Source organism: Colletotrichum siamense (assembly GCF_013390195.1).
Source record: "Colletotrichum siamense strain Cg363 chromosome Unknown KSG_Cg363_contig08, whole genome shotgun sequence".
Lineage (NCBI taxonomy): Eukaryota > Fungi > Ascomycota > Sordariomycetes > Glomerellales > Glomerellaceae > Colletotrichum > Colletotrichum siamense.
The window spans coordinates 2,641,647-2,667,306 of record NW_023501021.1 but is presented as its reverse complement, the minus strand read 5'-3'; the positions used below and the strand labels follow the sequence as shown (position 1 = coordinate 2,667,306).

The 25,660-nt window shown below is 56.8% G+C and overlaps 6 protein-coding genes across 6 annotated transcripts; 5 read left to right on the top strand and 1 right to left on the bottom strand.

Annotated features, from left to right (window-relative positions):
* Nucleotides 1–342: 342 nt before the first annotated feature.
* CGCS363_v012255 (uncharacterized protein) lies at nt 343–2,039 on the top strand (the record flags this gene model as incomplete). Its single annotated transcript, XM_036644104.1, has 2 exons — nt 343–1,609; nt 1,675–2,039. The coding sequence occupies 2 exons, from the start codon at nt 343–345 to the stop codon at nt 2,037–2,039; spliced, it is 1,632 nt and encodes a 543-aa protein (XP_036491204.1).
* A 2,568-nt stretch (nt 2,040–4,607) lies between these two features.
* On the top strand, nt 4,608–7,869 carry CTS2-0 (Endochitinase 2; the record flags this gene model as incomplete). Its single annotated transcript, XM_036644103.1, has 2 exons — nt 4,608–5,202; nt 5,261–7,869. 2 exons carry the CDS (start codon nt 4,608–4,610, stop codon nt 7,867–7,869), a joined length of 3,204 nt encoding a protein of 1,067 aa, XP_036491203.1.
* A 1,753-nt stretch (nt 7,870–9,622) lies between these two features.
* CGCS363_v012253 (Oxysterol-binding protein-like protein 2) lies at nt 9,623–13,668 on the top strand (the record flags this gene model as incomplete). The annotated part of the gene is made up of 3 exons (XM_036644102.1): nt 9,623–9,642; nt 9,871–12,427; nt 12,475–13,668. The coding sequence occupies 3 exons, from the start codon at nt 9,623–9,625 to the stop codon at nt 13,666–13,668; spliced, it is 3,771 nt and encodes a 1,256-aa protein (XP_036491209.1).
* Nucleotides 13,669–14,591: 923 nt separating this feature from the next.
* Acot8-0 (Acyl-coenzyme A thioesterase 8) lies at nt 14,592–15,806 on the top strand (the record flags this gene model as incomplete). Its single annotated transcript, XM_036644101.1, has 3 exons — nt 14,592–14,696; nt 14,756–15,523; nt 15,744–15,806. The coding sequence occupies 3 exons, from the start codon at nt 14,592–14,594 to the stop codon at nt 15,804–15,806; spliced, it is 936 nt and encodes a 311-aa protein (XP_036491208.1).
* Nucleotides 15,807–19,712: 3,906 nt separating this feature from the next.
* On the bottom strand, nt 19,713–21,446 carry al-1 (Phytoene desaturase; the record flags this gene model as incomplete). The annotated part of the gene is made up of 1 exon (XM_036644100.1): nt 19,713–21,446. The coding sequence occupies one exon, from the start codon at nt 21,444–21,446 to the stop codon at nt 19,713–19,715; it is 1,734 nt and encodes a 577-aa protein (XP_036491207.1).
* Nucleotides 21,447–23,421: 1,975 nt separating this feature from the next.
* On the top strand, nt 23,422–25,283 carry CGCS363_v012250 (Bifunctional lycopene cyclase/phytoene synthase; the record flags this gene model as incomplete). Its single annotated transcript, XM_036644099.1, has 3 exons — nt 23,422–23,444; nt 23,495–24,418; nt 24,467–25,283. The coding sequence occupies 3 exons, from the start codon at nt 23,422–23,424 to the stop codon at nt 25,281–25,283; spliced, it is 1,764 nt and encodes a 587-aa protein (XP_036491206.1).
* Between the last annotated feature and the right edge of the window lie 377 nt (nt 25,284–25,660).

Sequence of the window (25,660 nt, the reverse complement as noted above, 5' to 3'; positions counted from 1 at the left end):
TCATCTGATATAGACGCGGGGTGTTCGCTCGAACACATTCGCCTCTTGATCTTTCCGATCGTTTCTGTTTGTGTGTGTGTGTAAGGGCAGCATACGCAGGTCTGTTCTCACGTTTAGAAAGTCAGTCTCCCCCGTCATCTTTACTTTCTTTCATCACGTTGGGATCTAAGAGCGTTTTCTTTTCTGCTGTAACCCCCTTCTCTCGCCTGACAGGCTTTCTTTCCCACATCACGAGTTTCGGGGGGAGAGGAACACAAGCGAGACACAGCGAGTGTGTGAGAGGGAAAAGGAGAAAGAGGAAGACACAGCAAGGAGGGAGGGGAAAAGAGACGACGTCCGATCATGGGACCGACTAACACCGACGCGATGATAGTGAACCAATCTGGCTGGGCGCATCTCCGCTCGGCTGGCGCCTCGCGCCGGTCGAGAATCATCATCGCCGCCCTGATCATGTTCCTCGTGTCGGCGGCGCTGGTGCTGCAGCCCGACTGGCATGTCGCCACATCCGGGCTGCGCGTGCCCGGCTTACATCGCCCTGCGGCGTCAGGGTCTAATACTACGCCCATACCAGACGGAGGAGGAGGAGGAGGGCCTTCATCAGAGACCACGAGCGACACGGATTCCGGAGTTCTGGCTTCGATACTCACGCCGGATGAGGACGGCGTGCTCCTCTCGGCCGGCAGCCCCGTCTTCACCTCGCCCAACGGGCGGTACTCGCTCGTCCTGCAGCCCGACGGGGATCTGGTCCTGTCGCACAACGACCTCGACGGCGCGGCGCACGCGCTGTGGTGGACCGACACGGGCGACAAGCATTCGGGCGGCCGCACCGTTACTGTGGAGAAGAAGGGTGGGCATGTGCGGATGGTGGTGAATGCGATGCTGAAGAACACGTGGGTGACGGTCTGGCACAGCGATCTCCTCACGATGTGCAAGAACCAAGCGACAGCAGAAGGAGGTGCTCTTGCCAAGAAGAGCGGCGGCGCCCGCGGGCACCTGGAGCTCTCCAACGACGGGAAGCTCACCCTCGCGGGCGCGTGCGACCTGCGCATCCCGCCGGACCACCGCGAGAAGACTCGCAGCCTGGCCGTCATCGTCGCGGGGCTGTACCGCACGAACCACGTCACCTGCAAGACGCACATGGAGCACCTCGTCGATGGACACCCGTCCTTCACCAAGATTGATGTGTTTGCGTACATTCTGTACGAGCCCGCGGACGTGGACGTGCACGGGCGCACGAAGGAGAGCATCGAGGCGGAGCTGCGGGCGTGTTACGGGACGCATCTGAGGTCGGTGGACGTGGTGCCTGTTGCCGAGGCGGAGGTGGAGTACCCCGGTGGCGAGGCGGCGATGCTGCTCCCGTGCGGGGATAGGTTGAGGCGGCTGAATAACCAGCTGAGGACGGTGTCGTTGGCGGCGCAGCGGTGGTGGGCGTGGACTGTGGCGAACGGGTTCACGCATGATACGGTGATGCGGATCCGGCCGGACACGTCGTTTTGGGCGCGGCCTGGGTTTAAGAGTCTGGAGGAGCTGGGTGACGCGTTGGTGTTGCCGCATCCGAAGGGGGAGCATTACTTTTATTGTGCGCGGATGAAGGGCAGCGTTGGTGTTGGTAAGTACATGCCTTGATTATCTCACTTGAGACTGTGAAGTGCTGGACTAACACGTGAGAAATAGGCCCGACTGACCAGATCGCGTACGGCAACGCGGCGTCGATGCAGCAGTGGCTGTACATGTACGACCGGTTCGCGCAGATGGTGGATCTGGCGTCGAACCCGGACCGGCCGGCGCTGCGGGACTTCTCCGGGTGCGAGGACATGCCGTCGGGCCCGCTGGCGAGCGACTGTCCGCGCCCGGCGCCGTGCTCGATCGAGTGCCTCGTCGCGTGGTACCTGGACGCGCGCGGAGTGGACTTCCGGATCGAGTGGGGGTGGGAGCAGAACCCGCTGCGGTGGAAGGACATCGGGATGCTGGGCGCGGAGGAGGAGAGGATGGCGGATCAGCATCAGGAGGATAAGGATGATGGGATGACGTGGGGCTGAGAAAGAGAAGTTGAGAATGAGATGGGATGAGTTTCTTTTGTGTCTTGCTTTGGTTTCTTGGGTATAGCGTGGTGTTGGGGTTGGGACTGGATTGCTTCGCCATGTGACTTTGGGCGTTTGGCTGGCGGCATTGGGGGAACGGGGTTGTGAATGGTGAAATGGTGTAGAGTAGCTCACACCTTTGAGAGAACAAAAATGAAACAGAAGCCAAGATTTGACGGCTTGATATATTCATGAACACCATGCGTCTGCTGGCACCAAAGTGAATGATGTTCCAGACATGTGGTAGAAATCAGGCCACTGGGCTGAGGAGGGGCTCATCTGACCCGGGGACGTTGATTACCGCTGGCAGCAGGCAATGTCGGCTTTGGCTTGAGGCGCGGAGACACGGTGAGTGCTTCATTTCCACTGCCACGCATCGTGAGATGTGGTTGACGATGGTGGATGAAGTTGGATGAGGTGAGATGGAACATTATGCTCACCTAAGGTAGTCAGGGGGGGGATGCGCGCGGGGTTCCGGAGTGGGTCTGTTGGCTGAACTCTTGCCCTTTTGGGACGGGCTCCGGATGAGCGGTGCGTTACGGCCGGTTGCACATAAGTTCATTTACACACTTATTTTCCATTTTATGAAGAAGGAAAGTGTATGCGTCAGTCAACAATGAATCACAAGACGCATGTCAATAGTGTGTGCGGTATAGCATCATAGCCGTTCTCGAATAGAAGACAACGCAACCACGAGAGACGGATGTCAACGAGTGTGAAGCGGACATCGATAGTGAAAGGATGAAGATCATGAGGCCCAGAACGACAGCATCCACGTGGAATTCGGCATGGGTGCGCGGGGAAAAAGGCTTGGACTGGGGCATCTCCAGCCAGCTTGGCACGGGAATAGAACATCAGACCGGGGAACGCTGGAAGCTGTTGTCTAGGCCATGTTTGCCCATGATTCGGCAGACGCCTCTTTTACTCGGCAGTAGTCGACGTGTGAAGGACGGCACGTCTCGATGTGCGTTGTTCGCGGAGCTGAATGAGAAACAGGAAAAGCCGGCTCATGACGCAAATAGCAGTGTTTGGACCGGGGTCTTGGCGTTTAAGGTGATGGAAGGAATTAGCATGATGGCGCAACTAGTTCTGAGAGGAGAGTGAACGTGCGAGGGGGGGACAAATGTGGAATGGGTTGTGAAGAGTAAGAGTGAGCTTTCCCGAGGAGACGGGTCGTGTACCGCCGGCTTGCCGCCACCTCATTTCCTCTTTCCCAATTTCGCACGAAAAAGCGTCTAAGACCACGGCAAGACGACTTGTGTTTTCTAATGGTCTATGGCGGCGAGCTGCGGACGAAAGGTCGTGTTCTTTTCCGGTCTCTCAGACCATGTGTCCAGCTCGGGTTCGGCCAGCCGGCATGGGAACCATCACAGATGTAGGTTCAATGATGCTGATCACTTCTAGACTCTCTCGCATCTTGTTAGGTTGGGTCAACCAGTGCTGAACTCTCACGATGCTTCTTCTTTTTGACTTCCAAGGCGTTGTAATGAGATAAAGTCGACACCCAAGATTATTCGTCTCGGTGAACGTGCTAGAGGGCATCAACCACCATGACAGCCAGCTTCGACTTACAACTGCAACGGCAGAACGGGTGGTTGCCTTGCAAACGTCCCCCTCATCCGATCTCTCCACTTACCGGGCTGAAGAAACAAGAAACACCAAAAGAGTCCGGAACGGCGGCTTGGAGGTCGTCAACGGCTTGGAGGTCGTCAATGGTTGCCCAGGGGCCCGACGCCATGGTTGCGTTGGCGCCGGTGACAGGTAGCTTCCAAGGTTAGGTTGTCCATTCAGGGGGCGCGGCCAGTGGGAGGCCCAGGATGACCCCTATTTCGCCAGCCCGTCGCACCGGTTGAGCTGCACTAGGCCTGTTCCTGTTCCCGCTAGCAGCCCGCTCAGTGGTCCGCCGCCTGTCCACCGCGCCACTAGAGGCGGCGCTTGCCTTTTCGAGCCTCACAGTCTCCCACCGTCAACTGCCATCGTCACTTCAGGCCGTCTTCTCAACTTCTCTAGACTGCGCTCACCACCACGCCGTCGTCTTCACACCCACTCACTAAGACGCATCGTCACCGCACCGCAGGTCGGCTTCCATGGCATCCACGCTTTTCCGCTGCTGCTCACCCTCCCCAACTTTGGTAGTCCAAATGGGGAGATTATCCCCTGCGCCTCTGGCCACGCTGCCCGCACACGATCCGGTGCCGTTGAGCAATATTCTTCCACCCGTCTCCTGATGGAGTTAGTGACTCTATCGTCATGTCGCCGGCAACGGCAGCCAGCCCAGAATATGAAGGGGACGTCTTCCTGTGCTTCTCGTGTTTCGTCTCCTGCTTCTTCAACCCCATCTCTGTCCTGTCAAGAAAGCCAGAGACGTCGGCGTGCGATCCAGCCGTGCAGACATTTTCGTTTGCGTCCTTTCGTTGATCTCAGATCATCACCACACTCTTTCCTTGGCCTCGGCCGCCTTACTATCGCTATCCATACACACGGATGCACACTCTTTAATAATCTAATAATACCACTCACTCAACGATGCACTTCAAGGCTTCTTTCCTGGCTGCCGCCGCCGCCGTCGGCCCGGCCATCGCCCACAGCAGCTCAGTCCAGACCACCACCTCTGCCTCGGCTTACTTGGGCGGACTGAACCTCTACTGGGGACAGTACGGCCTTCCCGACGACAGGCTTGCGAACTACTGCGATGCCCCCGGCGTCACCTCCGTTTCTCTCTCCTTCGTCACTTACAGCCCGAAGTGGGGTAACGGATACCCGGGAACCAACTTCGCCGGCCACTGCGGCGGCGAGGTGTTCTTCAAGAACCCTCTGACCGGCTTGACCACCAAGCTCATCACCAACTGCGACTACATCAAGACGGACATCAAGTACTGCCAGAGCAAGGGAATCAAGGTGCTCCTGAGTGTTGGCGGCCAGTGCGACACGTCCCTGACCGGCGGAAACGGATGCCCCTACGACGTCGATAGCGAAGCCGCTGGCCACGAGTTTGGAGAGCTCCTGCACAAGACTTTCGGTCCCTACGACCCAACCTGGACTGGTCCTCGTCCGTTTGATATCAGCTTGACCGAGCACGTCTCGGTTGACGGTTTCGACATTGACTTCGAGTTCAAGTACGGTACGTCACTGTCTCTTCCTGTCTTGCCCCTGAATTGTGGATGCTGACGATACTCTAGCCGACCAAAAGCCCTACATCGCGCTGGTTGAGAAGCTCCGCAGCTGCGGCAACTACTACATCTCTGCCGCTCCCCAGTGCCCTACCGGCGACCAGTGGTTCCAGCTGAAGGAGCTCATCTACACCGTCAAGTTCGATGCCCTCTTTATCCAGTTCTTCAACAACCCCGGCTGCCAGATCTCCGATACCCCCAACTACGACGACTGGGAGACCGTCATCTCCCAGACATCGCAGAGCAAGGATGCCAAGCTGTACCTTGGTGTTCTGGCCAGCCCTGCCGCTGGCTGGGCTGGTTACGTCGCCCCCTCCGTCGTCAAGGACTTGATCTGCAAGGTCAAGGCCAAGGCGCACTTTGGTGGTGTCTCCGTCTGGGATGCCACCCGCGGCGGTATGAACCTCGTCGGTGGCGAGGCTTTCCACGTTGCCATTGCCGCTGCCCTGAAGTACGGCTGCGACGAGATTCCTTCCAACAGCGCGTCCATCTCGGCCTCCGCCTCGGCTTCTGTCGTCAACAGCGCGAGCGTCTCGGCTTCTGCTTCGGCGGCCAGCGTAAGTGCTAGTGCATCTGCCTCGGATTCCGGTCCCATGGTCAACTCGGCTACCGTCTCCGTCTCTGCATCCGCCAGCGATGCCGCTTCTGCCTCTTCCTCTGCCTCTGCCTCTGCTTCTGCTTCTGCTTCTGCCTCTGCTGCCAACAGCGTTTCCGCTGCCGCCAGTGCGAGCGCGAGCGACAGCGCTTCGGCATCGGGCTCCGGCTCTGGTTCTGAATCTGCCTCCATCTCTGACGCTGGCTCCAACTCGGCCACTATCTCTGTCTCTGGGTCTGCGAGCGCCGCTGCATCCACCTCGGCGTCCGGCTCAGCTGCCAGTGCTTCCGCCTCTGACTCCGGTTCTGCCTCCATCTCTGGCTCTGGTTCTGCCTCCGTCTCCGATGCCGGCTCCAACTCGCTCACCATCTCTGCTTCTGCGTCTGCAACCGGCGCCGCGTCTGCATCGGGTTCTGCTTCGGCCACTGGTGCCTCAGTTTCGGGCTCCGTCTCTGATGCCGGTTCTGTCGTTAACTCTGCTACCGTCTCCGTCTCTGGATCTGCCAGCGGCGCTGCTTCCGCCTCTGCTTCCGCTTCTGCTGCGGCTAGCGCCAGTGCCAGCGCCTCTGCTTCTGCAACTGACGTCTGCGAGGAAGACAACGATGGTTTCCCCTCCGGCACGGTGAGCAAAACCGGTAGTGCCTCTGCAGCTGCTACTGGCGGTGCTTCCGCGGGAGCTTCTGGTGGCATCTCCGCTGGAGCCTCTGGCAGCGCTTCTGCTGCTGCGACTGGAGGTAGCAATGTCTCCGCGAGCGGCTCCAATGCTGGCGCGTCTGCCACCGCGGTTGCCACTGGCACTGACGGCCTTCCTCTGCCCACGCCTGTTGACACCAACAACGCGTCTGGAAGCAACTCGGCCTCTGGAACTGCGAAGGCCGTCCCCACCGGCTCTGGCGCCAGCGGAACTGCTTCTGGTGCTGGCTCTGCCCCTGCAACTGCGGTTGCCACCGGCACCGATGGCCTGCCTTTGCCTACCCCGGTTGATACCAACGGCGCATCCGGTAGCGACTCTGCTACCGGAACTGCCAAGGCCGTTGCCACGGGCTCTGGCTCGCTCAGCGTCACTGGTTTCGTTTCTGACAAGGCTACTGGAACTGGCTCAACCGCTGTCCCTGCGCAGAACACCTTCACCGTGTCGCAGGCCATGACCACCAGCACCGTGTTCACCACCTCGGTCTACACCGTCACCTCGTGTGCCTCTTCCATTACCAACTGCCCTGTTGGCCAGGTGACCACTGCCACCATCGCCTTGTACACGACCGTCTGCCCTGTCAGCGCCGTTTCCACTGCCGCTGCCACGCCTTCCACCACACAGTTCACCACCAGCACCGTTTACAAGACCAACGTCTACACGGTTACCTCGTGTGCCTCCACCGTCACCAACTGCCCCGTTGGCCAAGTCACCACCAAGGTTGTTCCGTGGTACACAACCATCTGCCCCGTCACTGCCGCGACCCCCACGACGAAGGCGTCTACCAAGGGCAATGACAAGGCATCCACCAAGACCGGAAAGGAGTCTCACAAGCACTCCAAGACGGGTAGCGCCACGAAGACGCCCAAGGCCACGGACAACGGCAGCAGCCCCAAGACGACTCCTGGCCAGGGAGGCAACAAGGACGTTCCCAAGACCACTGGGGGTGGCCAGGGCGGCAACAACCAGCCCTCGGTCAGCGTCCCTGCTTCTCCCAAGACCACGAGCCCCGGCGGCGGTAGCAGTGACAAGTGCACCGGTGCCAACTGCTCCAGCAACAACGGAGGTAACAACGGCGGCAACAACGGTGGAAACAACGGCGGCAAGGACTCGACCACGACGCTCAAGACGACGCTGATCGTCCCCATCACGGCGGTCGGCAAGTCCAACTCCACTATTCCGGCGACGGGCACCGGGTCCCCCAACAAGCCCACTTCCGGCATTACCACGGCCACTCCCATCACGACCAAGCCGGTCCAAGCTGGCGCAGGCAAGGTCGGTGTTGTTGGCTTCGCGGGATTCGCCGCGGTGGCCGCCGCATTTCTTTTGTAAGGTGTGAGTACGGTCTCAATATGTTACATATACGGGTTCGACGACGTTTGGACGGGACCAGTTTTATGGCTTATATAATATTCTTCATGTATTGACATTGGATACATAAAAGGGTGGGCTTTCGGTCGCGGAGTCGGGCCCGGATAAGGGCATTGGGGCTCTTTGGGTGTCTGAGCTCGTAAATAGGCAATAAATGGCTTGTACGCATAGCGCCCGTCTGTTCATCCCAGGCACGTATGTCTGATGTATCGAGTAATGGTGCGTGGTCAATTCGTGACATGGCGTCGACCTTGATGCATTTTGGGCTATGATGTTCGTGCTGATAGAAGCTTCTGGCGTTTCTTATCGGGGCGGTCGTTGGCTGATAGGTAGTACCTCATTATTGCCTTACGATGCAATTACTCAGGGTACCCAAGTCTGGCAACCTGGGTATGGGCAGTGCCGGTGACGTTGACATGTTCGCCGGGTAACAGCCCACGGCAGCGTACCATTGCCTGGTGCGACCTTAGTCAGGGCGATCAATGTCCGTTGCAGGTTGCTACTTTGTTAGTATTCCCAAATCGGGGGGAGCATGACAATTGCATGGTGTGGCTCAAACCAACGCCACAGGCACAAGTTGGGATTCCTGCCGTGTTACTGAAGTGCCTCATGGGATGGTGTGCTTCGACGGCGCTGTCTCTGTGCCCTGCCAATGCCTGCGTTCTGTGCCTGCTTGCAGCAGGAGGAGGAAGCTGCTGCACGGGACGAGCAATGGCCAGTGGGAGGGGGGAGGGGAGAAGGGAGGGTCGCCTATACTCCGTGTCCTTGTTCACAGCTAACCTCAGGAAAAGGGAGGCCATGATTGGCGGAGGGATGACCCCACCTGGACGTCATTTCTGGATTGCTGCAAGGAAGGAGGGAGGGAGGAGGGGCGGGCGCTGAAGGCTAAAGAACATAGGCGCTGTTCCAAGCGTCCGTCGAAGCCAGATTCGAACGGGGCTATGTAAAATAGCGTACAGATATCCGCTCTCTAGTGTGTGCTGTTCCCGCCCATCATTGCCAGCTTCTGATGCAGCAAGGCGAACAACTACCTACCTTGGGTGTAGTAGGTAAATGTACCTTACGGATACACATGAGAACGAGGTGTTCTGATGGAAGCCACTGTAATGTGATGACTGAGTGAGCCTATTTCGGTCTCGCTCTCGTGCGACATGCAAAACTTGGCAGCTGCAACAACAATTATTCCTCCTTCTCGTCCTCATCCTCGATTGTGACCTGACCTTTCTTCTTCCCGCTCTGGGCTTCATTCAATCTCTCTGAATACATACGGCGCTGCGTATCCTGCAGCGTTCCAGCCCAGCTCAGCTCCTCTCCTTTTTATTACACGTATTCCAGTCTCCTCCTCCCCACCCCCTGAGGTCTTGTCGCCGACCGAAGCACGTCCGTCTCACAATTGTGCTTTCCCCCCCGCCGCCGCATACCCAAATCACATCTCCCCCATCTTCATCCGTTCCCCTGACCTATCAGCACGCCCAAGAACCCAGCAATTGCCCCGAGCATAAACTGCCATTCCCTGTTCGCCTGCTGCTCCATCCACTGTCATTGCATACTTACATATAAACTCATACTATCTTACGAGCAAAGGTGGGGAATCAACCTTTGGGGCCCGCTGCTGCTGCTGTCTGTCAGTGTCGCCGCTGCTGTCCTGTGAAGCTTGGCTTCTCCAGTCTGCCACTCCACGTCCAGCCAGCCGCTGCCGCTGCCATTCTCCAAAATGTCGGAAGCTGGTGATAGGTGAGTTAGGTTCCAACAGCCAGAACACCACCCCCTTCCCTCTCCCTGAACTCTACATCAGCTGGCATGCGTTCGACGGTCCTCTGGCTCGCGCCGTGAGACACCTGCAGCATTCCCCTCGCCGCATACACTCACTACCTACCTTCCACGCGTCCTACGGTCCGCAGGGCCGCAGCAGCACCCTTGGCGGATGCATAGAGCTGGCTGACACTCGACTGACTTCCCCAGCACCCACAAGCGCTCAAAGTCGGCTGCCGCCCTCTCCCTCCTCCGAAGAAACCACTCCCGCGGCGACGAAGATCCCTCCAACTCGGACGAAGGTGCGCCGCTGACGTCGCCCACCTCAGCAGCGACATCCCAGACAAACATATCCATGGCCCAAAACGCCCCCCGCGGCGTCTCCGCCTCCCGTCTTTCCACAACATCCCCCTCAATGGGCAGAACCCCATCCCACAACAGCCCACCCGCCGGTTTGACTTCCAAGATGAGCAGCGTCGGCGGCAGCGAGAAGGGCGTCTCCCTCGAGCAGTCCGTTCGCAAGTTCCGCATCGTCGAGGCCCTGCGGAGCGGCGACACTGCCTCCATTTCAAAGGCCATACGGGACACCGCCGAGGGCGGCCCCAGAACGAGCATCTCCTCCATCAGCACCCTCAGCGGCCCCGGCCTCGACGACACCACCGTTCTGCACCTTGCGATCCAATGCGCCGAGTTCCAGGTTGTCGAGTACGTCCTGTCCGACGGTGCGGGCATCCTCGACGTCAATGCGAGGGACAAGGACGGCAATACCCCGCTGCATGTCGCCGCCATCCAGGGCCGCACCCAGGTCGTCAAGCTGCTGCTCGAGCAGAAGGACATCAACGACGCCGTCGCCAACTACAAAGCCCAGCTGCCCATCGACGTCGCTCGCAACCCGGACATCTTCCAGCAGCTGCAGCTCTCGCGGTCGCTGTTTGCCGAGAACAAGGTCAGGCAGATCCAGAGTCTGATTGCCCAAAACGACTACAAGGCGTTGGAGAGCGTTCTTGAAGAACCCCGCCTCAAGCAGATCCTCGATATCAACAGCACCGAATTCGCGACCGAACCCACGACTGTCCAGGCTGGCGGCACCCTCCTACACGAAGCTGCGCGGAAGAAGAATACCCAGTTGATCCAGGTACTTCTCCTCCACGGCGCGGACCCCTTCCGCAGAGACCGCAAGGGCAAGCTGCCACAGGATGTTACGAAGGACGATGTTACGAGGGCAATGCTCAAGCGATCCCCTGCCGCTGTAGCGGCCCAGAGGGGTATCCAGGAGAAGGCCGTTCTCGGCCAGGCAGCGTCGCAGGGCGCCGGGACTGCCGCCCCTGGAGATCCGGTGGCAGGCCGCGAGGCTCGCGAGATGAAGGGCTACCTGAAGAAGTGGACCAACTACCGCAAGGGATACCAGCTTCGATGGTTCGTCCTCGAAGACGGCGTACTTAGTTACTACAAGCACCAGGACGATGCTGGCTCCGCTTGCCGTGGTGCGATCAACACCCGTATTGCCAAGCTACACATGAGCGCCGACGAGAAGACCAAGTTCGAGATTATCGGAAAGTCGTCGGTCAAGTACACTTTGAAGGCCAACCACGAGGTCGAGGCTAAGCGGTGGTTCTGGGCTCTGAACAACTCGATTCAATGGACCAAGGATCAGGCCAAGGAGGAGGAACGGCAGCGCGCCCGGGGTGCCGAGCTGCTGAGGCAAGCAAAGGCTGAACAGGCCGGAAAGGCATCCGATCTTTCCATCAACGAGGCGCCGAGTGAAAGCGCCAGCGTTGCCGACACGAGAAGAAGCAGTGTGCAAATCCCGAGATCCCAATCGCACACCAAGATGTCGGTACCAAAGAGCGACTTTGCAGGCGCCAGCACCATTGCCGACGACGAAGAATTCGCCGACGCGGCCACGGATGCGGGAATGTCACGGGCTGCTGGCAACGGCCATCATAACCCAGACGACGACGATGACGATGATGAGTTTGAGGATGTCAGTAGCCGCGAGGAGCCCACAGTCAGCAAGGACGCTTTCAACATCACGGCTCAGTCAGCCAAGCTCCAGCTCGATACAATCTCAGCGGTCAACGCCGCCATGCTCGCTGAAGCTTCCAAGAATCCCAACACCACGGTGTCCGACGCAAAGGTTGCGCAGGCGCTGTCAACATACGACGCCGCAGTTAGGAGCCTGACGGGGCTTGTCGGAGACCTCATGCGCATTTCAAAGGACCGCGACGCATACTGGCAATACCGCTTGGAGCGCGAAACCGACATGCGCCGCATGTGGGAGGAGAGCATGGCCAAGGTAGCCAAGGAGCAGGAGATCCTGGAGGAGCGTGTTGACCAAGCCGAGCAAAGGCGCAAGGCCGCCAAGCGGGCCCTTCGCGAGGTTATGAACGATTCGCCTGCTGGTGCTAACCAGAAGGAGCCTGTGGATGGCACGACGACTGTTGAGGCAGCTGTTGGAACCGACGATGACCTCGCGGTGGCGCCCAAGTCACCCGAGAGGAATCTCAATAGAAAGAAGTCGGCAATCGTTCTCTCTGACTCGGAGTCTGAAGAGGAGGACGAGTTCTTCGATGCTGTCGATGCTGGAGAGGTTGAAGTCAGCGAGCTGCCGCCATCCGAGGCCGTGACGTCTCCTCAGGAGGAAAAGCAACAACAACTCGTCGTCTCTAGCGGTGTGGACATTAGCAGTTCCTTCAAGGGCTACGAAAACGGCATCAGAACCAAACTCAAGATGGACGCCGATAACCGGCCCAAGATTTCGCTTTGGGTGAGTAGACTGATGGCAGTACAGTGACGTAAACTAACAATAGGCAGGGTATTCTCAAGTCAATGATTGGAAAGGACATGACCAAGATGACTCTGCCGGTATCTTTCAACGAGCCAACCTCGCTCTTGTACCGTGCCGGTGAGGATATGGAGTATGTTGATCTGCTGGACCAAGCCGCGGAGCGTTCAGACTCGATTGAGCGTCTGCTCTACGTGGCAGCGTTCGCCGCCAGTGAGTACGCATCCACCATTGGGCGCGTCGCGAAACCCTTCAACCCCCTTTTGGGAGAGACGTTCGAGTATGTCCGCCCGGACAAGAACTATCGCTTCTTCATCGAACAAGTCAGCCATCACCCGCCTGTTGGTGCCGCGTGGGCCGAGTCCCCCAAGTGGACCTACTATGGAGAGTCAGCCGTCAAGACCAAGTTCTACGGAAAGTCCTTCGACGCCAACCCTCTGGGAACGTGGTTCCTCAAGCTGCGTCCTACAGCCGGGGGCAAGGAAGATCTCTACACCTGGAAGAAGGTCACGTCGTCCGTCATTGGCATCATCACCGGCAACCCGACTTTGGACAACTATGGCCCTATGGAAGTGAAGAACCACACGACGGGTGAGGTATGTCAGATGGAGTTCGTACCACGCGGTTGGAAGGCTTCCAGCGCGTATAAGGTCACTGGCAAGGTGCTTGACGCCGATGGAAGGGTGCGATACAGCATTGGAGGCAGATGGAACTCCAAGCTGTACGCTCGCTTCTCGCCGGGATACGAGGCCAACGTCGATGACCCTGGTGATGCGGCCTCCATTGGTAAGGGCAGCCTGAATGATCCGAACAAGGCGTTCCTCATTTGGCAGGCCAACCCCCGCCCGCCCAACATCCCGTTCAACCTCACTCCCTTTGTTCTTACGTTCAACCACATCGATGACAAGCTCCGGCCATGGATCGCACCTACCGACTCGCGTCTACGTCCAGACCAGCGCGCCATGGAGGATGGCGAATACGACTATGCGGCCGAGGAGAAGGACCGCCTCGAGGTGGCACAACGTGCACGCAGGAAACACCGCGAGGAGAACGGCATCGAGTTCCACCCCGCGTGGTTCGAAAAGACGACGTGCGAGATCACGGGCGAGGAGTATTGGAAGTTCAATGGCAAGTACTGGGAGCAGAGAGAGAAGGCAGGACCAGAGGGAGACCCCAAGGCCGCCTGGGACGGATTGGAACCCATCTACGAAGACGCGCAGTAGAGTGGCAGCACGGAGAGTGTTCCAAAGAGTGTTCCGAAAAGTGTTCCAAAGAAGAAGGGCGAACGTCAGCCAGCACCCCCGTCGCAGACGTTGCAGCCGTACGGCATTCGGTATCCTGCCGCTGTGGGATGGTGAACCACCATGCTTGGGAATGGTTGTTCAATTAGTGTATTGTGGATAGTATTACAGGTATTGAAATAAGCAATCGCTCGCATTCGGCAACAATTCTGGAAGATGCGCATTCGCAAAGTTTGCTGTTCTGTGATTGGTGTTCGGACGGACATATGCCACATGAATGGGTGGTTCTGTGCTGCCGTCTCATCTGCTCCCGAGTGCGAACGAAGAAGACGTTGGAACCGCGTTCTGCACCTGGGGAAGATTTCTGCCCACCTGCCAAGAAGCTTGTGATACCGTCGGGACTCGGGACGGTGACGGGGCATGCAGCACAGCAGGCTGAGATCGACGAGATAAATGATTACCTTTCCACTCACCGAATCCCGGACCGGGGGTGGTGCACGCCGCCGGCAAGTACGTACCGAAGCCACGGCTCGCGGGTACCTTACCTCGCGGTCGTGCTGGCAGTGACAACCTTGTTTTATTTCCCCACCTTGGACCTCGGCAGTTTTTTCGTTCCCTGAATGCTACATAATTAGGGGGGGAAGAACCGCCTTGCTGCATCTCTTTTAACCCACCCCTGTGACTTGTCAACCAGATTCGCGGGTCTCACCCATCGATCGTCGCCTCTCATTCATCCTTTCTCAGTCTCATACAGCGCTCACAGGCGAGCTTTCCTTGGTTTCTGAGGGGTGTTTCAAGACGGCACGAAACGCCACGTTGAAGTTCGGCTTTAGACTCGGGATCTAAACGGCAGACGGCGCGGCAGCAAACGATACAAATCCAGACTTAGACGGAACACACACAAGATGGCAACCGGGCGTTCGACGATTGTGAGGCCTCCGCCGGAGGACCCGAACAAGAGCCCGATCGAGAACGTGCTGGAGGTGACGGAGCTGGGCGTCCTGGGGCCGGTGAGTTTACACGCCTCCCGCCTCGGAAATTGCGGACCGGACAACTGACACCGACGCAGGACATCTTCACCAACACGCGCCAGCCATGGCACCCGCCCGGCGCGCGCGGCATCTTCGGCGGCGCCGTGATCGCGCAGTGCCTCGCCTCGGCGCAGAAGACGGTGCCGAACGACTTCTTCGTGCACTCGTGCCACTGCTACTTCCTGCTGGCCGGGTCCTCGGAGATACCGATTTTGTTCCACGTCGAGCGCGTGCGCGACGGGCGCAGCTTCGCGACGCGGACGGTGCAGGCGCGGCAGCGGGGCCGGTGCATCTTCACGACGACGGTGTCGTTTGTGAAGGAGGGCGCGGGCGGGGAGACGCAGGTGCGGCACGCGGCGCCGCTGCCGGCGGGGGTGAGGGCGCCGCCGGCGGATTGGAGGGGCGAGCCGGAGTGGAGCACGCACTCGCCTTTTCAGACGTATCGGATCTCGATGGTCGGGCCGGATGGGAAGCCTGCGAAGACGACGCTGACGAAGGGGGAGAAGGGCGGGGAGGAGCCGGCGCCGCATGAGATGAAGAGCCGGAACTGGGTGAGGGCAAGGGGGAAGATTAGTGTTAGCGGAGGGCATCAGGCGCATCTGAATGCGTTGGCGTACATGTCGGACAGCTACTTCATCGGGACGGTGGGGCGGATCCATAGGTTGTGGCGGTTCCCGTTCAAGCCGGAGGAGTTCGAGGAGCTGCCGCCGGAGCTGAGGGAGCAGGTGGAGCGGTTGAATGAGTTTGAGGGGAATACGGAGGGCGGGGTGGAGTACTGGAAGACGAGGCCGCATCTGGGCATGATGGTGAGTTTGGATCATAGTATCTATTTCCATGAGCCGAGGAGGGTGAGGGCGGACGAGTGGATGTTTACGGAGATGGAGAGTCCGTGGGCGGGGGATGGGAGGGGGGTTGTGTTGCAGAAGATTTTTGGGGGGGATGGGACGCTTTTGGCTACTTGTGTGCAGGAGGTGAGTCTTTCCGTGGTGATGTGTGAGATGTGAAAGATTGCTGACTGAAGTACAGGGCGTTGTGAGGTTGAAGCAGGAGGAGGATGCTGAGAAGGACGAACCGAAGGCCAAGTTGTGAGGTGGTCGTTGAGGCGTGATGTACGATGATGGGTGTGTTCTCTTTGTGTGATAGAGTGAGAGGTGATGGACACTGTAAGAAGGTGACTCAAGACATGGGTGAGGATTTCGTTCGTCGCGGAACTCGGGCTTGTCATAGAACTTACATCTTTTAAATACCGGATTTTCGCGGATTCTTTTTGATGCATGCAATGACGGCATCGCTGACAGGAATGCGCTCCGGTATGGTGCAACTGCACCCTGGACAGAGGAGGATTCCGTTGGCCTTCACGTGGAGGCTCATCGAGCCAACAGCTCTATTCGCATATGCTTTAGTATTCCCCTCTGTTTACTCAGGCACCGACAGATGCGACGGATGACTGCGTATGAGATCCTGTATATGACGGCCTCAGTACGTGAGATATTGTTCCGACTTGGGAGATTTCAAACCCAGAAACAATTCTGCTGGCTGTTCTTCCCTCACACATTATTAGTACTTGAGGATAGAAAGAGCTACTTCGCATTCGAGAGGTTACAATACCTTATATAAGGGATTTCGAGCTGCGAAGGATGTACGCCGGCAGGATTAGCCATCGCTGCTAATGCTGACCAAAGACTTGGGGACTGTGATCTGAACATACTTAATAATCTTCGAAAACGGCTCCTTGGGACTTTTGCAAGCAATTCGCATATACTCCCTTTCGTGTAGTCTCCTTTGAGGCACACAGCTTCTGACGTTGTAGAGGTGAAGATCCTCGAAGAGTCGTTGGGTGGCGCTTGGCTTGCTGAGTGTGATGGTTCGTTCTTCCATGTATACTAGGTTGAGAATGAGCAACAATAGTGATGGCAGATTCGCCATGCTTCGGCTGAGGGATCCATATTCTTCACCAAGGGGCTTCAAGCTGTCGTATCTAAGTCCACGACTGAGCAAGAGAACGAGATGGATCCTGCACTATTTGCCTGAGCCTCCTCCCTTCTGTGAAACCCACCCAGTTTTATATACAATGATCAAAGGTGCAATGCCGCAATGTCGTTGATGGAATTGATGGGCGATTGAATTTGGCTATACCTTATTAAGACCGATTTACAGGCATGAGGCAATGGCGTTCTAAAATCTGCGCTCTGCTTTTGTAAGGATTCTTCAGTGGCCTTTTCGGCCGGATTGTTTGCGTGAGGAGAGGGAAGTTTATTCCCGAATAGAAAGCTTATATAATGGTTCAAGGCTGAAGTCACTAGCTTACGACGAATCACCGCTGGTTAAACCAATCCGCGAAGTGATCCCTCGTGTTGATTTCGCGCCTGAGCATTGGTGAGAACGATATATGTAACTCCCCGGCTCCGCTCCGGATCTCGCCAACAATCTCGTAAGCCCCGCGGGGGTTGAAACCCAATACCGCACTCCTCTAATTCAGCCGTCTTTGGAATGACCAACTTTTTTTAAACTATATTTAGTCGAAGGAGGGCAAGCTGCTCAAGAGATGTCCCTTGAGGGGGAACTCTCGCCGCCAAGGCATTTTCCGGTCTACTTTCGCATTTCCTGCAGGATGTTGTCCAATGGACGCCTCCGACGTGGCGTTCGAGAAGACAGCAAAGGATCAGGCTCTGTAGCATGGCTACTGCATTCAGCCAATTAAGAAGTGGCCGATGGATGTAAGAGCTTGGAAGTGGAGTGTTGCTGACCACCAACCTACTTATTTTAAAAGTGAATCCATCCCGCCGCCGACCAACGTCCTTTCATTCCTAATTTCTTGTGCAATACCAAACTGAATCTGCGGCTCTTTCATCACACTTCGTTAACATGGCCGACGTCCCTGGGGTATCTTCCGAGCCACCTCAGCAAAGCCCGTCATTGCGCCTGGCACCAGCAAACGCAGACTCGTTCGCAAAGTCGGAATACCAGTATAAGCCCCTAAATCAAGGCGAAATTCGAATGCTCAACCTGTTACCGGGAGAGTTTGAAAGTCCCCTTCAGGGCTACATTTCTCACAAACCGTTTCGCCCAACGCGCCGTCATAAGAAGCTCGATTACGAAGCTTTATCATACGTATGGGGGAGCCAAGCCGATCCGAAGCCTGTTCAAGTCCTTGGCCGTTCCAGTCAGAGCAGCTCGGCCGAGTTCAAGACCCTGAAAATTGGCCAAAACCTGGAATCGGCTCTCCGACATCTTCGCCAAAAGCTCGAGACTCGTACCATTTGGTGCGACGCCATATGCATCAACCAGAACGATGTCGATGAGCGTGGAGTCCAAGTTCGGGGGATGGGGGACATCTATCGCTTCGCCAATAGAGTCGTTGTTTGGCTTGGGCAAGAAACAGACGATCTGTACAGAGCGGCGCAAATAATGAAGTTCTTCGGGTCCATTTTCTACCTCAACTTGGATACGTACGAGTGTCAGCAGCATCCTGAAACCACCGACCTACTCGCGCACAAATGGGCTCTGATACCCTTCAATATTGCTGACTGGCAATCCCTCTTCAACCTTTTTGACCTGCCTTGGTTCAGGAGGCTTTGGGTGAAACAGGAGATAATTCTTGCAAAAGGAGCGGCTATATTTATGATAGGGAAGCAAGAATTCACCTGGAACGACTACTGCGGCGCCGCTAGCTACCTAATTAAGATTGAATGGCTACGTTCAGAGACCTGGAGTGAGCGAAAACGACAAGAATTTGACGAATTATTGCACAAAGTTTGGACCACATTGACTTACGATGAAGACTTGCACATTACAGCCACCATCTATCTTGTTAATGGATGCGAATGTCTAGATCCACGAGACAAGATATACGGCATCTTGGGTCTTCATAGAAAATATTTGCAGATTGAACCGACCTATAACCAGGACCATCGGGACGTTTATAGAGACTTTTCCCGAAAATACATGCAATCAACCATTGCCGGAAGAATCTTCGCTTTATGCGATACGGCGGATGATGCTACTTGGATGCATCCTAGTTGGGTGCCTGACTTTGCGAAACGAATTCCTCGAATTTCTTACTGGCGTGTTGGGGACGTTGCCAAATATGCACAGCCCCAGCGTCAAATCTTATCGGATGAATCCTGTAAAGTCCTCGGAATTCGTTGCGGCACTATCAGCAAATGTTCATCTTCGGTAATGCCACAGAAGGTTGTGCCAAGCACTTGCCTCGCTTTCATCCAGTCTTGGATCCTGGATGCATCTTCCAACAGGACCCAACCTTTCAGCCAAGCTTGGGTTGATGAACTCGTGTGCACGATTTCATTAGGTCAAATCAAAGAAAACAACGTCGACAGCAGCTGGACTTTGTCGGAAGTGGCAGATATCCTACTCCGTGATACAGAGTGGTTTTCTCCCCGAGGCCCTCGGAATGAACAGGGCGAAAGTATTTTCATGAGAAATCTTATAGATTCTGCTATCTGCGGTAACTTACTCGCGACAACTGCAGATGGCAACTTCGCTCTATCAGTAGGGACTGCCCAAGTAGAAGACGAAATCTATGTTTTGACAGGGGAAACCGTTCCGATTATTCTCAGGACTATTGAAGGCAGACGATATCGAGTCGTAGGACCATGTTTCATGCCGAGCCTGATGCGTCGCGAAGCTTTGCTTGGAAAACTCCCGGACGGATGGAAGATGCAGTTCAGAGGGGCTGGCGAGATGGCATTGGTGATTACCGACCCTGACGGTCAGATACAGATCGAGGACCCTCGTCTTGGGGAGTTGCCACCTGGCTGGAAGAAAACAGAGCCTGATGATGACGGCGATGTTTGTTATAGATACGGGCCAGAGGGTGAATGGTCGTGGTATGATCCCCGTTTGACTCCAGAAAGCTTGGCGGCTCGAGGGGTCAAGTTTGAGGAACTTATCATTGTATGAGCAATAGTTGGTATTTCACAGTCAATACGAGCCAGTTGACGACGAAGGACCTGAGTAATATTTAACACCGATATTCTAGCATACGTAGCTTCGAACCGTCGGCAACAAGATGAGATACCCAAAGGCCAAGAACAAGCCAATAAGCAAAATAGCAACCTCCTCTGACCCAAAGTGAAAACCATACCGCACCGTATCCAATTTCTTGTTCCCTGGTGAAGCCGACTGCGGCTGCAACATGCCATTGAACCCCCTGGCCCATGGAACCTCCAACCTGCGGTCATCCAGAATCTGCTCAGCCGTGATCTTGGCTCCCGCCAACACGATCGGCACACCGGTTCCGGGGTGCGTGCTGGCACCCACGAAGTAGGCATTGTCCAGCCCCTCAGCACGCGTCTTCGGGCGGAATGCCAGGACGTTAAAGAAGCCATGGTTAAGGCCGAGAATCGCGCCCTTGTCGAGGTTGAACTTATCCTCCCACGTCAGGGGCGTGTTGACGATTTCATGGGTGATCATGTCTCCCAGGTTCGGGCAGCCTGTACGCTCGCTGACGATTGAGAGAATCATAGAACGGGCTTTAGAAACGATGGCATCCCAGTCCTTCTCATCCGTCGTCAGCCCGTCGTCGTTCTTTGAGCGCGAGAGGTGGCCGATTGGCACGAGGACGATGACGGTGTCCTTGCCCTCGGGCGCCGCGGAGGGATCCACGCGGCTCGGGACGTTGACGTAGAAGCTGGGCTCGTCGGGAAGTGAGTGACGCTTGAAGATTGCGTCGAACGACTCCTGGTATTGCTCCGCAAGGAAGATGTTGTGCGTGGAGAGCTCGGGGACCTTGCGGTCGAGGCACCAGTAGAAGGAGATTGAGCTGCAGCTGGGCTCCCTCTTCTGCAAGGACTCGTAGTAGTTGGTGATTGTGGGTGTTTGAGGAAGGAGGTTGCCATACGCGTAGACGAGGTCGGCGTTCACGACAACAACGTCCGCCGTGAGTGATTCCCCTGATTCGAGAATGACACCGGTCGCCTTTTGGCCGTCTGTCAAGACCTTCGATACTGGAGTGTTCAGGCGGTATTTCACGCCCAAACTCTCGCCAATACGAACCAGTGCCGCGACCACGGAATGGAAGCCACCACGAGGATACCAAATTCCCTCCGCGAACTCGGTGTACTGCAGAAGAGAGTACGTTGCCGGCGCATCAAACGGGGACATTCCCATGTACATGACAGCAAAGGTAAACACCCTCCTCAACCTCTCGGTCCAGAAATACCTGCTCGCCCTGCTCCAGATGCTCTCCAGCGGGTGCAACGACACCACATGCCTCACGAACCGCGGCCTTGCCAAATTCACCAGCTTGCTAAAGTTCTTGTGCAGCACCTCGCGCACCGAGACCTCGTAGTGGGTGTGCGCCTCCCGCAACCACTGCAGGTAGCGCTCGAAGCCGTCCTTGCCCTCCCAGCGCTCGATCTGGGACTTCATGGCAGCGAGATCGGAGGAATGGCGGAAGAGCTCGCCGTCGTGGAACCAGATGTTGTAGTTGGTCTCGCAGCGCAGCAGGTCGACGCCGGCATCCGCCATGGTGGTGTCGAGGTCGCGGAAGGTCTCGTGGAAGAGCTGGGGGAGCAGGAAGAGGGAGGGCCCCTGGTCGAAGCGGTGGCCCTCGTGGTGCATGAGGGAGCAGCGGCCGCCGGTGAAGGAGTTCTTTTCGAGGACGGTGACGGAGAAGCCTGCTTTGGCGAGGCGGGCGGCGAGGGCTACGCCGCCGGCGCCGGCGCCGACGACGATTGCCGTCTTGGGCTTCTCGCTGAGGGAGGGCATTTTAAGTGATTGATTAGATATCTTGGGGGGTGAATATTGAAGCCAAGTGAGGTTCTTGATCAAGATTACACAGATGTAAATGAGATAGGAAGTCAACACACGCTCACATGCTCACGATGAGAGCTTGCATTGAGAGAGGGAGCTAGCATGGTAGATGGGCCTCAAGTGACATTCATAGTAGATAATTGTCCCGTCATTGACATCGAAACATGTGAAGAGACAACCTAGTCAATCCCTTCGCATGCCTTGGGGGTCCACAAAAGCCACGGGACGGGCAGGGGTGAGATCGCACGAGGACGGGGTCCGCATCGGCCGGTGTAGAAGAGTGATGACACCTCGACTCGGAGGAGGTTGACGACGTTGCACTTGGCAGATGGAGCATCCAGGTACACGACCCAACAGCCACTCAACTACTATGGAGTAAACTCTTTGCAGACCCGATTTCAGGCACATATCCGCAGAACCGGCAAGCTTCCGGCACCCAGAACACCAAGGTTGAGGCCTGGCGGCGCCAACGGCAGGGAGTGGCGTCGGCTTGTGGGAGCTATGGCCCCCTGGGAAGCTCAGGTTGGGTAAGGTGTGTGCTAAGGTGTGTGCTAGGTGAGGTGTGTGTGTGTGTGTGTGTGACATTGGGCAATGTCCAGGTGGAGGTGGTGCATCGCGATATCGATATATCGTATTCGTTGATCGGTGCGTCCATTCGGCCCATCAATGCCGTTGGAGACTTGAGGGAAAGTATTCCGCTCTAGGACACTTGAGACGGCCAATGCTCCCCTCTCGCCGTCACGTTCACAACAATTGAACACCCGAGACTGGACTGGTAATTGGAGCGTAATGATTCACCCTCAGCTCACCTTTTTTGGGGGTCTCATACAAAAACAAAACAGCGCCCACCCGCAATTCGGTGTACGTTCCTCGCGATCGCGACCTGTCTCACTCGCTCTCCTGCCACGTTTGACACTGCCGTTGGCCTAGTCCTGCCTTCAAAAATAATTAGTCCTCATTCTCTCGCTGGGACTTTTTCATCTCTAGCTCAATCAATGCTTCCTCCCGCCGGGCACTAACGAAAATCTTTGGGACCCGATCACACACAGAGATTCTGGACGAGGGTTGGACGGAAAGCCCAAGAATCCCATCTTTTTATCCGACGCGCATATGGTCGTCATAGACTTTGTTTCTTTTCGACGCACACCCGCAGCTCACTCACTCCAGCCAATCCAACCACCTGCACCTTACCTCACCTTAGCCTCCTGCAGCTGCAGCAAGCTCACCTCAACAATTCGAACGTCCCAAGCCTTGCCATCCCTACCTTGGCGTCCCCTTTTTTGATTGATCCTTCCAAGGTTCCCGCCCAATCCTGCGCGCGCCCTTTATCCGAATCCGGAAAGAAGCTCTATCAACCCGGGCTAACCAGCTCGCCTACCCGTCCAACAGTCCTCCCAAAGTCCGCGCCCTCTCCTCCCTTCGGTCTCGAAAATCAAGACGAGTCCGAGGGCCGAGAAACATTCAGCGGAGAAACGCTCCGGAGAGATAACGACACGTCTTCTTCTCGATGGTTTTTATCTGCGGCTCGGGACAATTCACCAGCTCCGACCGCTGGACCAGCCGATCCTTCCTTTGCCCGGTGTAAGGCAAGCACAACGGTGAAATCCACGGTTTTACCAACAAGACAAACAAGTGAAACCGGCAGCCCGCGTGGGTCATTTTACACCAGGCCACATCCCACTCACACATGCGTGTGTTTTTCGTCATTGCCTTGACTCCTGCCGCCATCTGATTTCTCAACTCAGCCACCTGTCCTACACTGGAGTGCCTTGCATTTCTTCCCGGACCGTCCACGGAAGGTACGGCTGTTGTGGGAGCCGTTGAAGAAACACATTCATTAATCGCCCACCGATCACCTCACGGCCGTCGTGCTTGCCCTCTATGAGGGCTTTCTCACTTCTGAAATAAAGAATTCTCACAACAATCCGAGATGGGTTACGATTACGCGCTGGTGTAAGTCATTCCAAGCAGGTCTTGCGAGGCAGCCTCACTCACCTTTTCAGGCACATCAAGTACACCATCCCTCTAGCAGGGCTTCTCACCTTCTTCTCATACCCGCTCTTCACCCGCCTCGATGTCGTGAAGACGCTCTTCATCGTCACCATCGCCTTCGTGGCCACCATCCCTTGGGACTCATATCTCATCAGAACCGGCATCTGGACCTACCCACCCAACGCCATCCTCGGCCCTACCCTCTTCAGCATACCCTTGGAAGAGCTCTTCTTCTTCATCATCCAGACCTACATCACGGCCCAGCTCTACATTATCCTCAACAAGCCCGTCCTGCACGCCCAATACCTCAACTCGCCAGCTACCCTCCCCAAATGGATCAAGAGCGGAAAGACCGTCGGCCAGGGTGTTCTTGCCGGCAGCATTGCGCTTGGCGCCTGGCTCATCGCAAAGGAGGGTGAGGGAACGTACCTTGGCTTGATCCTCGTGTGGGCTTGCTCCTTCGCCCTCTTCATCTGGACTATTACCGCCCAGTTCCTTCTGGCGCTTCCGCTGACATGCACTGTCCTCCCCGTGATCCTTCCCACAGTCTACCTCTGGGTGGTGGACGAGATGGCGCTGGGACGTGGCACATGGGCCATTGAGAGCGGCACCAAGCTTGAGTTCAAGCTCTTTGGCAGTTTGGAGATTGAAGAAGCTGTGTTCTTTCTGGTGACGAACATTCTCGTTGTTACTGGTATTGGCGCTTTCGACAAGGCTGTTGCCGTCTGCGATGCCTTTCCCGACATCTTTGACAAGCCGGCCGATGCTTTGTCCATGTCTTTGCTGCGCGCCAGAGTGCTTCCCTCGTCAAAGTACAACATGCAGCGCATCCTGGGCATCCGCCAAGCAGTGGGCAGACTGGCAAAGAAGAGCCGCAGCTTTCATCTCGCCAGCTCTGTCTTCCCTGGCCGTCTGCGCATTGACCTGACTCTGCTGTAAGTTAACTGCCTCGCACGATCGAATCACCACTAACAAGAGTTCAGCTACTCCTACTGCCGCCTAGCCGACGACCTTGTTGATGAAGCAGCAAACCCTCAAGAAGCAGCCATCTGGATTGCCAAGCTCGACCGCCACCTGGCTCTGCTCTACAAAGATCCAGACTCCTCCTCGGCCCCTCTCGCCTCCCAGTATGCGGCAGAGAATTTTCCCGCGTCAGCTCTCTCCGCCCTGGACCTACTGCCCGCCAACCTCATTCCCCGGGAGCCCTTGGCAGAGCTGCTCAAGGGCTTCGAGATGGACCTCCAGTTCAGCACGAACAGCTTCCCCATCGCAACCCCGGAAGACCTCGAGCTCTACGCCGCCCGCGTCGCCAGCACCGTCGGCCAGTCCTGTTTGGAACTCGTCTTCTGCCACTGCAAACACTCACTGCCGCCGTACATGCAAGCCTACCTGCGCAACACGGCGCGCCAGATGGGTCTCGCGCTGCAGTTTGTCAACATCGCCCGCGACATCGCCGTCGACGCCAAGATCGGCCGCGTCTACCTCCCCACCTCCTGGCTCAAGGACGAGGGCCTCTCGCCGGAGGACGTCCTCAGGGACCCGCGCAGCGAGGGCGTCGCCAACGTGCGCCGCAAGATCCTCGCAAAGGCGTTCGAGCACTACGGCGAGGCCAGGGAGTCGATGAAATGGATTCCCTCGGAGGCGCGCGGCCCCATGGTCGTCGCCGTGGAGAGTTACATGGAGATTGGCCGCGTGCTGGTCCGCAACGGCAACGCTGCGGCGGCGGACGGAACGGGACGGGCCACTGTGCCCAAGTCGCGACGGGTTTGGGTTGCTTGGAGCACGCTGATGGCGGCTTGAGTTTGGGGCCCTTTGTCTTTCTTCACATTAGCAGGTTTGTATCCATGGCATTAGACGCATCGATTAGCAGGCCATTTCCATAGCCAAAAATAAAAGTTGTCAACACAACATGACTCAATCCGCAAAGTGACATGTTAGTGGTGATTGAAGGATTGCTTCGTCTGATCGCACGTCAAAAGGTGACATCACGGCCCCCAGCCCCAGGAAAACGTCCGTGCACCGCGTCAATGCTTCACCGAGCTACACCGGATTGGAAGCTCCACCAAACCTCAAATTAAACCTCCAACAATCCACCATCGCCAGCTCGCTCCCGTTTGCGCCGCCCTCATCGCATCGCGCAGCTCCCAACGCTGCCCCGTCGCAGCGCACACCTCCCT